Source organism: Sinocyclocheilus grahami, unplaced genomic scaffold (genome assembly GCF_001515645.1).
Source record: "Sinocyclocheilus grahami isolate Dianchi unplaced genomic scaffold, SAMN03320097.WGS_v1.1 scaffold870.1, whole genome shotgun sequence".
Lineage (NCBI taxonomy): Eukaryota > Metazoa > Chordata > Actinopteri > Cypriniformes > Cyprinidae > Sinocyclocheilus > Sinocyclocheilus grahami.
This window is the reverse complement of record NW_015506049.1, coordinates 244,860-259,312: the sequence shown is the minus strand read 5'-3', so window position 1 is coordinate 259,312 and position 14,453 is coordinate 244,860. Positions and strand designations below refer to the sequence as shown.

The window sequence follows — 14,453 nt, the reverse complement described above, 5'->3', positions numbered from 1 at the left end:
TGCACTTTGTGGATTTGTCTTTAAGAAAAGTCGCCTGTAATCACGCACAAATCTTTCACACATAGTATATCGGAAACTCCACGCTAAATGATTCCAAGTACATGCATTTCGGTCTTTTTTAAATGCAAAAGTTTCCTTTTTTGTTCAGTGCTGTTTCAGGGACACTGAGGACCCCGGGTTGCAATGATAAGGATTTTGGCAACGTGCGTCTCCATGGTGTCCATCATCGGGATGGTGGCTGGTGCTCGTGGTGGATACGGAATGAGTATGTTCGCAGCTCAATCCTCTCCTCCGGACCCGTGTTACGACGAGAACGGCAACCCCAGACGCTGCATCCCCGACTTTGTGAACTCCGCGTTCGGAAAGGACGTGCGCGTATCCAGCACCTGCGGCGCTCCGGCGTCGCGGTACTGCGTGGCGACCGAGAAGGGCGAGGATAGATCGAGGGACTGCAACATCTGCGACGCCACGGACCCCAAGAAGTCGCATCCACCCGCGTACCTGACAGACCTCAACAACCCTCACAACCTCACCTGCTGGCAGTCGGAGAACTACGTGCAGTACCCGCAAAATGTGACTTTGACGCTGTCCTTGGGGAAGAAGTTCGAGGTGACTTACGTGAGCCTCCAGTTCTGCTCTCCTCGCCCTGAATCCATGGCCATCTTCAAGTCCATGGATTACGGAAAAACCTGGGTGCCGTTTCAGTTCTACTCAACCCAGTGCAAGAAAATGTACAACAAACCGAGCAAAGCTGCCATCACCAAGCAGAACGAGCAGGAAGCCATCTGCACGGACTCGCACACGGACATGCAGCCGTTAACAGGTGGGCTCATCGCGTTCAGCACGCTGGATGGCAGACCCTCCGCGCATGACTTCGACAACTCTCCCGTCCTGCAGGACTGGGTCACGGCCACCGATATCAAAGTGACCTTCAACCGGCTGCACACGTTCGGGGATGAGAACGAGGATGACTCGGAGCTCGCCAGGGACTCGTATTTTTACGCCGTGTCTGACCTGCAGGTCGGCGGTCGGTGTAAGTGTAACGGGCACGCGTCAAAGTGCGTAAAGGACCGAGAAGGGAACCTAATGTGCGAGTGCAAGCACAACACGGCTGGACCGGAGTGTGACAGGTGTAAGCCGTTCCACTACGACCGGCCGTGGCAACGCGCGACGGCCAGAGAGGCGAACGAATGTGTCGGTGAGTCATTTCTGATGCACATTAACTCAGCAAGTGCTGCTGCTGGTGCTTTTTTTAGGCATATATTTCATAATAGGTTTCATGACTCGTTATGACGATGGTATAATGGAATATACCAAAAGTCCAAAAGTCTGAGGCTACATTCCATTTTAATTGAAACTTTGAAATAGTTTTTGTTACTTTTGTTACTCAAAATGGTATGCAGTTCATAATTAAAGAAATGCGTATATTAGATTAGAAAAATGCTAAATATATATAAATATTTCATTAGTGGTTTCAGATTTTTGGACCTCACGAGATCTCCAAAATGCTAAAAAGGTAAAAAAAAATAAGGAATTGAGTTATGCAGGTCTTAGTTTGTCTGAATGATTTGTCATCCTTTCTTTTTTCTTGATTAATTGATCAACTTTAGTGCCAAAAGTATAATTTCAGTTAATGCAAAGATCAGTCTTCTTCTTTTTTATTTTAGGAGCTTGGGATGATAAAAAAAAAAAATATATATATATATATTTTACTATCAGAAAATCTTTTAAACATTAATCTATGAAGGCATCTCATGATTGTATGAACTTTCAAATGCACAAAATAAACTGCATTCGTTGTAATTTAAAACAGTTAAATTAGTAGGTTTTACTTTATTGCAGCTTTTGTTGTGAGAAGAATATACCTTTTATTAGCATATTTAATGTGAGGAATACTTCAGAAAATGTATTTTACCCACATTTTACCCACGTGAACACCTGACAATGTGTCCATGTTTTCACATAAATCCTAGACAGTCCCACATCATTTTTACTCCTACAGGTGATCATTTGAATAGACTTGAGACATTTGATTAGATTAAAACAAATCTGTTCTGTAATCAAAGTCATCTAATTTTTAAACATGCTACTGTTGCAATCTTTGCAACAAAATTAGCTCGAAATCATTCACATGTCGTACCGGCCTTACAGATAGTGCTCATAGTTATTCAGCTTAATGGGTGGGTGGGTGTAACTGAGTTTGGAAGTGCCTTTCAACATCCATTCTGTGGAAGGAAGCGTTCTGGAGGGCGAGATTTGCTGAAAAGGCTTGTCGTGTTATTGCAAGGCAGGTGTCATTATCAGATTGAAGGATAGTTGAAAGTAAACTGCTGGTTTCCAGATGAAAAGTCGGTTTCCCCTGTTAAGGAAGAAAATAAAATCGGTCACAAAAACATGAGCATGAGGATCTCATTGTGAAAGAATTGTATAATTCCTTTCTTTTTCACAATTTGATCATAATAAGGGCTCCTGCAGGTGTTTCATCAAATTCATAACTTGCTCATTTTATGGCCTGTCACAATTACTGCCGTAAAAAAGATTTTCCCTGTTCTATTCACGCCGTGTTAAACATGACTCAAGCTGTCAGCAAATGCTCTGTTTGATGAGTTTGTTGTCACTTGGTGAAGTCAAAAACGAAATGAAAAAAGTGTGAACAGATATTAAACGCTCCTGGCAGATGGCCGTCATGCGTATGCGAACATTGTTGCGCAGTAGATGAATGAGTGTCAGTAGGCCTGTGGTTATAAATAAAAGTTCATTCCCATGAATGGAGAATGAGGGCACCATCATGATATGAGAGATGACTGACAGAAGCTGTTTTCTCACTGTGTGCTTTTGCACGCGACAATACAGAGTTGAACAGGATTGCTCGATGATGAAGCTGTAAATTAGATCTGTGACAGAATCCAAAAAAGAAAGGGGGGAAAAAAAACAACGTCTGGTCAAAAGTTTTGTATCAAACTTTTTCAAAGAGATTGTTACATCTGGTACAAATTTACTTGCTTTGATCAAGTGCCTCATAATTAAGAGTAAGTCTTTCTGTCCGGATTCTTTCCATTCTACTCAGTGGAATGAGGTGGGCAAGGCAGGTATTTGTGGGAAATTATGTGCAGCATAATAGGAATGTTATCTAGAGAGATACTTTCAGATTTTATGTATGCCCTGTACAATTTTTGCCAAACTTGCAAAAACATGCAGGGCAAAAAGCCAGCAGACTGAGAACAAATTGTTAAAATAGGTCATGTATTTATACTATTATTTTTTAATTATTGATTCCACATTTGTGCATTATGATGATAAAAATCTTTATAAAGATAAAGGTCTCACCTTACTGATGCATTCAGTTCATTTGCAAACACTACTAAAACTACGCCTGCTGTTTGAAAATGCATTCAATATCACCATATTACTTTAAGAATATAATATAATATAATATAATATAATATGGAAGTCTTACATGCAGAGGTTAAAATAATGTCATGTTATCGGTCATAAATAATATTAATTATTTGATAGAAAAATACTTATCATCACACAAAAGTGGCTCAAAATCAATTTTTGGATTTCACTATCAAAAGCATCATGTTCATTCAAACATGTGCAATCACAGACAATTTTAAATGCAGCTTCCAAAAATTGTATGCGTTTGTGAAAATAAATTTGCGCGTTTGTTAAAAAAACCTCTAAAACGCAGTGACAGAGTTGTTATTAATTTATTGAAATGTATTTCTTTGCTTGTGTGAATTTGGTCAATCTAATCATTTGTTTCAAATAGTTACACGACATAGCTAAAAAGTTTATCTTGTCAAGTAATCCAGAATCGACACTGATGCCGCAGTTTATAGTTATATAAGTGTTTTGATGCATTTTGACTTTCATAAACTGCTTCAGACATAGAGATCTCACAGTAGTACATAGTAGTTTTCAGAGTATTTTCTGAGTTCCTGATGGCTTGGTACTAGTGTATGTGAACTTTGTATTTTTGTAAGACACGAGCAGCGATATAACAGTTGTATTTATTTATCATATATTCCACACATGCATTGTGGAGAATGAAGATAAAACTTTTTAGATACAACTTTCGAGACCTTTCAAAATTAGTTAAATAGTTACAGAAAATAGTTCAAAAGGTAAACATTTTTTAGTATTTTGAGCGGTTTATCTTATCAAGCAAGCCAGAACTCAAACATGAGGTGCATGATGCCACTGTTTATGATGCATTTAACCTTTCATAAACTATTCAAGCATAGAGATCTCACAGTAGTTTTCGGAGTACTTTCAGAACTACTGATTGCTTAATATGTGAACTTTGTATCTTTGTAAGATATGAGTAGCGATATAACAAAATCTGATCATCAGACTCAGGATCTCTCACAGTTACACAGACATGTGTAAACAATGTAAAAATAATTTTTATAATGGGTTTAAAAAGGCTAAATGTGCCATTACATTGCTCTTTGGTGTGATATTGAATTTAATATATACCACAATGCACATATCTATTTTTGAGCTACTGCAGTATTTAAACTTTAGATCATAAAAGGGCAATTGTATGAACCACAGAATTCAAATAAAAAAGTCATTGTGACTTTTTATTTCAGAAAACTCAAAATTCAGACTTTTTTTTTCTTGCAATTCTGAGTTTAGATCTCGCAATTTGTACTGTTTTCCCTCAGAATTGTGAGCTTATGTCTCGCAAATCTTTTTTTTTTTTTTTTGGCCATGGAATAAAAATGAAAAAAGCTATAATTACAACGTTATGTCTTGCAATTCTGAGGGGGAAAAAATCTGAAAATCTGAGAAAAGTTTTTTAAAATTTATTTATTTTTATTCCATGGTGGAAATATACAGTGGTTATAAAATCTCCCTTGATAAAGACAGAAAATTTCATTGATGATCTATAGCGCATTCCTAAGATCAAACCTTTCACGCAAGATTTCACTAAAAGCATTTGTAGACTTGATGACCAGACCAAAATTTTGCTTCTTTGGAAACTTTCAAAACATTACATTTCATTGCGCACAAATATGTCTTCAGCTGGCAGGAGTTTTTCCAATGAGCTGTAATTAAATCAACACCAAATTAGCTCAATCCTCCTTCCAACACAGAAACTTAAAAACGAAGGGTTTCTGCTCTCCAGATTTATGCGGAGACTTCAATTAGGAATTGTATAATTGAATGAATAGTTGACAGATTGCTGTTTCTGTTAGCAAACCTTTGTTGTCGAGTAAGCGTTCACATAAGCAAGTTAACCCGTGTGTGGAAGCTAATTAAGGCAGACGTGCATCGCAGCTCTTGCCACAGAGCAGACTGCTGGAATTGTCTTGCGTTGGATCTCTCTGCTGGTCGTGGTGTTTTTGGCATGCTGTGATGCGAGCAGACTAAAAGGAACCGTGAGCAGATTTCTGGGCTACCATGAAGAGCTGCTCGAGGTCTGCGGACCATCTGTGGTTTTCTCAGTACGTGTTGTTGCCGGACCATAAGTTTGATGAAAGAACTGTGCAAAAGGGTGATGTCATAAAACCTCTTGAGTCTCCCTGCAGAAAACAATGACTGCTAGACATTCAGTTCCTCATGTGTGTTCAAAGGTGTTACAAAAGTGCAGGTTTCAGGAACAAATTGTATTTATTTATTTATAACTAAAATATAAACATAGTTTATTTATAACTAAAACATAGCATTTTATATATTTTTATTAAATTATATTTTTAAATACTATATTTTGATTACTTTGTTTATAATAGTAATTACATTATTATGATTTTTTTATTTTATTCATTGCTGCAGTGTCACTGCAGGGGGAAAAAATCCTCTTGCTCAAACATATTTCAGTAACATTTTAGCCTTTTTTCAATCAAAAATTAAAAATGAATTTGTTTATAATTTTGAAAATTATTATATATATATATATTTTTTTAAAGATTTTTATAATATTTTAATATACATCAATGATAATCTATGACACCCACTGCATGGAAACTCACACATCTCCTCATACCCTTGCGGGACCCTGCAGTCAGCTGACTCAAACCATTCAACTCTCAAAATGCATCAGGGCAGAAAACACAAAATCTGTAGTTTATTAAGATCAGCCAATGAGATAAAAGATTTCAAAAGAAAACGCGAGCCTCCTTCAGTGTAAGTCAATGGGATTTTCCCCCGCTTTGTCCACCAAGTTAACTGTGCCACATCTCTGCTCATAAGTTTAACACTTAGAGTTATGTACTGTATTTGCTCACATCCGTAACCTTAAAGATTTGTCATCATGTGCTCATCATCTCTAGCTAAGGCATCAATATTCAACATTTGACTGCTGGTCAGTCCTTTAGGGCTGCTTCTGACACCCACTGCATGGAAACTCACACATCTCCTCATACCCTTGCGGGACCCTGCAGTCAGCTGACTCAAACCATTCAACTCTCAAAATGCATCAGGGCAGAAAACACAAAATCTGTAGTTTATTAAGATCAGCCAATGAGATAAAAGATTTCAAAAGAAAACGCGAGCCTCCTTCAGTGTAAGTCAATGGGATTTTTCCCCGCTTTGTCCACCAAGTTAACTGTGCCACATCTCTGCTCATAAGTTTAACACTTAGAGTTATGTACTGTATTTGCTCACATCCGTAGCCTTAAAGATTTGTCATCATGTGCTCATCATCTCTAGCTAAGGCATCAATATTAACCTAATAAAATGTCAAAAATATAGTCCACCTTGATGTTCTTACAGACATTTATTAACTCAAATAACATTGGTATAAAACAAATAAGGCGATTAGATGTGTTTTAAAGTTGACCTAACAATTTAACATACTCGTACGACTTTTCATCTTCACAAGTCTCCCCACAAGTCTGCCAGCGCTCTACGAGAGGTTAATACAGCTTGACTCGGAAACTGAGCGCTCCTTAGAGCAAATAACTTATATCTTGCAAATAACATCAGAATGAAATGTATAAAGCGATAAAAAAGTTAAAAATGAAAATTAACCTACCGTACTCTATAGTGGGCTTTCATCTTCACGATGAGTCTGTCACAGAGCCGTTGTGCGAGGAGGTGTGTTGTCATTTAGTACTACCGTATTTAGATTTACAGTAGGCTAATATTTTCCCAGAATGCTTTGAACATCTACAGTAACACTGTACACAGCGTAAGAAGTAAGAAACCTGAGAATACAGTAATAATACTGTGAAAACAACAAAAATGATTTACAATGTGCTGTTTGCTAGCGCTGACTACTAGTATGCTCTCTGACTATCCAAATCAAAGGATGTGAAAATGCGGACGTTATTGTACGCATGCTCGATGGCCCCAGTGTCGCCTACTCGAAATCTGATTGGTTAAAGCAACGGTTTCATTGTCATTTATTTTAAGCTACAGGCAATCGAATGTTGATTCTGAAGGGCTCAAGGCAGCATTCTTTGACTCTGGCAACACATGATTGCTGAAATATGATTGGATAAAAGCTCTAATACAAACATACACTACTGAAAGCAACCAAGAGAAAAGCTATGAAATGAAGAGAATAGACTACTGGGAATAATTTAATACACATTCATGGAAAAAATATATTAAAACTAAGTCAGTGATTCTGATAGTGTTTAGGCCAGAAGAGAAGGCCTTGCTGGACCCTGACGGCCCACCACTGCTCACAAGAATGTTAGAAACCAAACAGTTGGCGGTAGCCATTGCCTGAGAAGTTTTTTTTCTTCCATACAATGGAAGTCAATGGCTACCATCAACTGATTGGTTACTAACATTCTTCAAAATATCTTCTTTTGTGTTCAGAAGAATCTTGTGCAGGTTTGGAACAACTTGAGCTTGAGGAAATAATTACAGAATTTTGGGTGTACCATTCCTTTAATTATGAGCAAAAGATTATTTCCTTAGAAAGCACCTCTGATAGATATTTAAAGAAAAAACAACATCATATTTTTAATGGCTCTATAGTATTTATGCATTTACTTGCTATTGACTGTTTATGCTATTTTTGTCCTCTAGAGAACACGTCTTTAATATTGCATTTCGTTTAGTTATAGCCATTTTAAAAAACATCCACTAAACCACAAGCATTGTTTGACAAACCAAAACTGTAGGATCACAGGCTTGTGCTTTTGTGGTAAAGTACAGGGGAGGGAAAGAAAAAAACAGAACAGAACAAGACAAAGAAAACACAAAAGGGATGTATTTTGGGATTTCAAAATCCAAACCCCAGTGTATCGCCAGTCCTCTGGGCAAAGAGCTCCATGTTTTAGGGATTTTGTTTTGTTGAGTTCATAATTCAAAACACACATGACTTATGAGCCAAAAGGCTTTGTTTTGCTTTATGGGAGTTCAGAGAAAACACAATATATCCTGGTTTTAGAGGCTGGTTAGGTGAGCTGGTCCATTTTCTGGTGGAAGGGTCTGCTTGCTTTGGCCTTCTGCTGGTTTCCCTGCTAATATTTATGTTTTTAATCCCCCATCAGTCTGTGTATATTTGTGATTGGCCTTCTGGGTATTATTTGAATCTCTTTTTGGATGTCTGTGCTGGTTTTTCATCCCAGGGGTTGAAATTGTTGCCAAAGCTTTCCGGCAGGTTTCAGGTCCTCTGATGAATTCACTTTTGAAATACACTTGTCTTGGGAAAATGAAGGATCATCTGTGAAATGCTGAACCTGAATAAAATGGTTCTGTGGCAGTATGTACAGTATATACAACAAATGATAATATCATGATGTTTTTATATTTACTGTGAAACTAAATAAATTATATGAATTTCGACCTCCTTCACAACCAGTGCATCTAAATACACTTTAACATTAATTAAATAATGCTTTTATGTATATACATATATTTTTTTCCTATTTGCACTTCTGGTAAGATGCTTCTGTATCTTTGTATTGTACTTTGCACAATAAAGTTGAATCTAATATAATCTACTGTATAGGTCAGGCCAATAAATCAGCCAATATTTGACCAATTTTGAATTTTGAGAAGCCAATAACATAGACTAATTAACAACAACATAACCATAAAAAAAAAAAAAAAAAATGTCAAAAAATATTCTAAAAATGAATAAATGGTAAAATAAAAAAATATATTTTTTCAATATTTTTTCTACATTTAATAATATTATATTAAATAAGTATTTTTTTTTTAATTTTAGCAATCAGTCTCATTTACAATGAAATTGAATTATTCATTTTGAGTTATATATCAGCCACTCTCCACTCTCCACTCTTAGGGTACATTTACTTAATAACGATGTACTACAAACGAAAACGTTTTTCCTTTTGCGTTTTCAAAAGTTTCATGTACAGACGACAATATTGTCAAAACGATACCCGTCACAAAACGACTAAAAACACTACATTATGCATGCCAGGCCAGTAGGTGGCGATGTCGCTTTGTAAAGAAACACTACGCGCCTGTGCACATACCTAAAATCTCATGCGCATGATGTCTCCGTTTTTATAAATTTGTGTGTTTTCATAGTTTGGACAGAGATGATAATGGTATTGTTTTTAAAAACTTGTACTTTAAAAACAGTTTTCAATAGTTTTTTCCAAGCCCCCAAAACGCTGTTGTCGTGTAAATGAACAACCAAAACACATAAAAAGTTTTCCATTTTTAGTTTTAAAACCCCCTTAAAAAATCAAGATTCTTTATTGGCATTGATGGTTCCATGAAGAACTTTTAACATCCATGGAACCTTTCCATTCCAAAAAGGTTCATCAGATTATTCAAATGCTCTTCACACAAATGGCGCTTTTCCACTGCATGGTACGGCACGGTACGGTTCACTTTTGGGGGGTTTTCCACTGGGTACAGCACCTGGTACCTGGTACTTTTTTTAGTACCACCTCGGTTGAGGTTCCAAGTGAACCGTACCGTTACCAAAACGTGACGTGTAAACTCTGCTGATCACGGATTGGCCGGAGAGAATCGTCACTACCACTGGACTTGTGACACAAACACTACAGAACTGCTAAATTTAAATCAGCACAGCCAGCGAAGGATCTAACGCAACTGTTTTGAACGAGCGCACCTTTTTTAACAACCAAAAAGTGGCTGTTTTGTTGTCTGTTGAGGAAATACAGACGTTCCTCTCATTGATAGCAGTGGAGCGGATCCAGCGAGCTTGATGGGGTGACGCGGAATGAAACATTTTTTCAGGAGTCGCGGCAATAGAGGCGGCGCAACTATAATGCCATGTGAATAATCCCGCCCACTCTAGAGCGGTACTGAACTGCAGTGGAAACGCAAACCGTGCCGAGCTGAACCGTGCCGTGCCGTGCCGTACTGAGCCGTGCCGAGCCGAGTTGTACCACGCAGTGGAAAAGCGCCATAAGAAAAAAAACATGGTTCTTTTAGGAACTGTTCACTGAAAAGTTCTTTGGGAAACCTTAAACTGCTCTTCTACAGCATCATTGCAAAAACACCCTATTTTTAAGAATGTAGATAACAATACCAGCCATTAAAAACCCATTACATTACCCACAACATTACAACTCATAACTATAAACCATGATATTTACATGATCCTCTGAGGCGTTCAAAGAATACTATGGTATTACCATGCCACATGTACAAAAAATTCCTTAAAAGCATCATTTAAGTATTTAAACACATCGTATGTGTAAGTATTGTTTGCAAAACTGATGACACAGTATGTTGACCGTGCTAACATTCTTTTAGTGGGCAACCACAACAGCAGCTCAGAAGTAAACATGTATTTTGGGGTTTAAGGGTTGTGGGTAGTTGTGTATGTGTGAGAGAGTCAATATCTGCTTGCGTGTGGTGACATTTAGGTTTCTATTGGTTTTGCTGTGCAATCTTTTTTGGCCTGCATTTGCGATAGCGCTCTGGCTAGCGCAGGACCACCCTGAGCTAGGGAGAGAAAAGGTGGAATAATGAATGCTAGAGTAAACAGACACGTTTTGTGCACTCTCTCTCTCTCTCACCCACACACTTTTTTTGGATTACACACACTGGCACAGAATTCAGAAACTCTTTTTTGTGCCGCCACATGATGAAGCCAGGGTTAGGAATGCACAGACGACCAGATTCCTTTACTATTACCCACTTTTTTGTATTATTCTAGCCAATTACGTAAGATTCCTTTCAGATCTGCTGCTGCTAGTTGAACTACTTTAAATGATGAGTAGCTTGTAATGTAGCTTGGCTAACAGTTTCAAACTAGCTTGCTCAACACTGCTGTTACCTTCACTTGAAGCTCACCCCCACCAACAAACATCAAAGGCTGTGTTTGCAGTGAACAATCATGACTACATGACTACTTGCAGAGTCCAATCATGACTACATCTGCACAATGGCTGCCAATGGGGAGGAAATGATGGATGAAGGTCTTTTGTCATTGGCTGTTGAGAGATGATTCAGGCAGAGTCGTGATCTCCCGCTGGGTGGCCCGCATGCTGTCAGAAAGCAGAGGCATTTTCAAGCCATAATAACTTTGCACATTATGCCATCTTAGAAGATCAGATTTCTGTCTGTAAAACCAGTTTGGGATCATTGCCTTATTTGTGGCTTAGTTGTTAGAGCGACCGTCTTTCTCATCAGTAAAGTCAAAATGAAACAAGGTCTGCATGTTATATACAGTGGGCTTAATAAATCTGCAAAAATGTCAACAATTCTGTGTTTTTCTGTCAATATGGGGTGCTGTGTGTACATTAATGAGGAAAAAAATTTACTTAAATGATTTTAGCAAATGGCTGCAATATAACAAAGAGTGAAAAATTTAAGGGGGTCTGAATACTTTCCGTACCCACTGTACTTCAAGAAATTAATGTTTCAGTCTATAATATGTTAAATATGATATATAAGTACTGTAGGTTCAGAGGTCATTATATTATTTGTTAATTTCATCTATTAACAGCCTTGGGTTACCTAGTTGTTTCAAACGAGGAAAGACGATTAAATATTCTGGAAAGTTTTTATTTTACTTTCTTATTCTGGGTAGCCCCACCCACACTGAAATCTCATTGGTTAAAAATCCCACTCAATCCCATTGTATAGAGCACTGCAGTGATGATGTATTTTTTAGCCCAACCCAGAAGTTCGCCCTGGTTCTCTCGACAAAAACCTAATAGTATTTTTCCACTGGCCTTTGGGATTATTGCAGAAAATAAGCTCTGTAACAAACAAAAGTTTATGATTCTTGTGCTCATTATGATTGTCATATCTTCACAAATTAGCACAACTTTTATGAATTTTGAAGCCTAAATACGATCAACAGAAATAAAAAGCTAAATTTAGGCTACAAACGAACTGCACCACGGTCGCATGACCTCATCGTCACCACCATTAAACCTGAAACCACGCCTTCTTTCTTTGCGTGCACATTTGGGTGGCATTATGCTAATATTTCCACATAGTGATGTAGATATGTGGGGGCATGTTAGAACGAGCCGTTTAAGGTAGGTGTAGCTGACTCTTAACTTTTATAAAGAATATCTCTTTGGATTTGAGACTTTAGTCTTTGCAACTTTACAGATCTTCTTTATGCACCAAGAGCTTGTAACACTCAATCAATACATCATCCCTGTAGCACTCTATAGTAGACACCAAATATGTTTTGACTGGATTTGACTTCATCACTTCACATCAGCATTTCACTTCCAGTGTGGAAAATATTTCTTCTATTCAGTAAATGAATACAGAAAAACTTAAATTTTGGAAACCGGTGAATCCTTCCTGTTTGAGCTGAGCGGTTAGCTGGAGACATTTCAAATCACGCCAAAGGCCTGAGCCCTATAACTGGTATATTTGTCCAGATAGCGACCTCTATTTCCACAGGATAACTCTGTTGAGATATGCTATCTGCCCTCTACACTCTCTAATGGGAAACAGAGTGAATTCTGTGTCCTGTGTCCAACACAACAAAGCTAACGTCAATATCACTCAGCAGCTGCTCCGTAGATTCAAGGGTCTGAGCTAAAACACTCGCCATTTCCTTAGCACACTCTTTTTTAATGCACTACAAATACCCCAAACTTAAATGCATGTACAGTCCACAAACACAAATACAGCTTACATATTCAAATGCATGCTAAATAAATTTGTAAATACAGTTCAAAACAGACCCAATATGTAAAACTAAAGAAAAAAAAACTTTTCCCTGAAGCACTTCTGAGAACACTAGTTTATATATACATTACTGTTCAAAAGTTCACAACTGTTTTCAACATTGACAATAATAAGAAATGTTTCTCGAGCAGCAAATCAGCATATTAGACTGATTCCTGAAGGATCATGTGACACTCAAGACTGGAGTAATGATGCAGAAAATTCAGCTTTGCATCACAGGAATAAATTACATTTTACAATATGTTAAAGTAGAAAATAGTTATTTTATATTGTAATAATATTTCACAATATTACTGTTTTTATTGCATTTTTGATCAAATAAATGCAGCCTTAATTTTTTTAAGAGACTTCTTTAAAAACTTTTTTTTAAATCTTACCGTCCCCAAACTTTTGAACAGTAGTGTAAATATACATGTTTGATTTTATTATATATGTTTATTGGCATACTGTGCATTTGAATGTACAACTCGTTTGTGTTTTAAAATGTGTTTGAAATACTTCAAATACTCGATGGAGCTGATGTGCCACATTGTATTGACAGATGCAGAAAGCTGGTCACAGAGCGATGACATATTGCATGTTGGTGTTGCCAAGGGTTACCAGGCAAACAGTTGCACAGGTCAGGGCATTGTGTGTGCTCTCTTGCTCAGGATGTAATTGGCTTCAGTGTCTTTCCCAGGACAACACACTTGTGGCTCACAGCAGGAAGTTCTTTCCCTCTTCCTCTCCCACCCTGTTGCTGGAAGCCACCTAGTTACAAGTGTGTTACATTAGAAAGCGTGTGTGGCACAATGAGGCTAGGTTTTCTTTAAACAGTTGTCATTTCAAATGAAAAATAATTGTGCTTCCTGAAAAAGTGTGGCTTGTTGAGGAAAGGTGTGCTGTTACATTTATAGTATATTTTTTGACTGGCATAAAAAATAGGTGGAAAAACGTCTCAGGTTACTTATGTAACCATGGTTCCCTGAGTAGGGAACGAGACACTGCATCCTCTAGGGGTCGCTATGGGGAACGCCTCGTCGTGACCCGTGTCTGAAGCATACATTGAAAAAACACCAACAACACGTTGGCCGGCGACAGCCATGACATTACTACCGGTGCGAATATAGTATAAATAGGCACCGGGAGAACACATCATCCACTTCTTCGTCTGAAACTTGCATCCGAAGCATGGCAAGAAACCTAGAGGACGTAGTGTCTTGTTCCCTACTCCCCTGAGTAACCATGGTTACATAAGAAACCTGAGACATTCCCTTTCATGGGAACTTTGAACTGCATCCTCTAGGGGTCGCTATGGGGAACGGTATACGCACGCCACCATGCTGACGGGAGTGCATGCCAGAACCATGGCGAGCACTAAGTACCAACTC

General features: G+C 37.9%; 1 protein-coding gene across 1 annotated transcript in view; it reads left to right on the top strand.

Annotated features, from left to right (window-relative positions):
• The window catches only part of LOC107563365 (netrin-1-like), a 60,949-nt gene that overhangs the window by 60 nt on the left and 46,436 nt on the right, over positions 1 to 14,453 (top strand). Inside the window, exon 2 of the mRNA XM_016248225.1 lies at positions 149 to 1,198. Coding sequence (XP_016103711.1) covers positions 184 to 1,198 — 1,015 coding nt within the window. The 5' untranslated portion in view covers positions 149 to 183. The remainder of the gene's footprint in view (positions 1 to 148; positions 1,199 to 14,453) is intronic.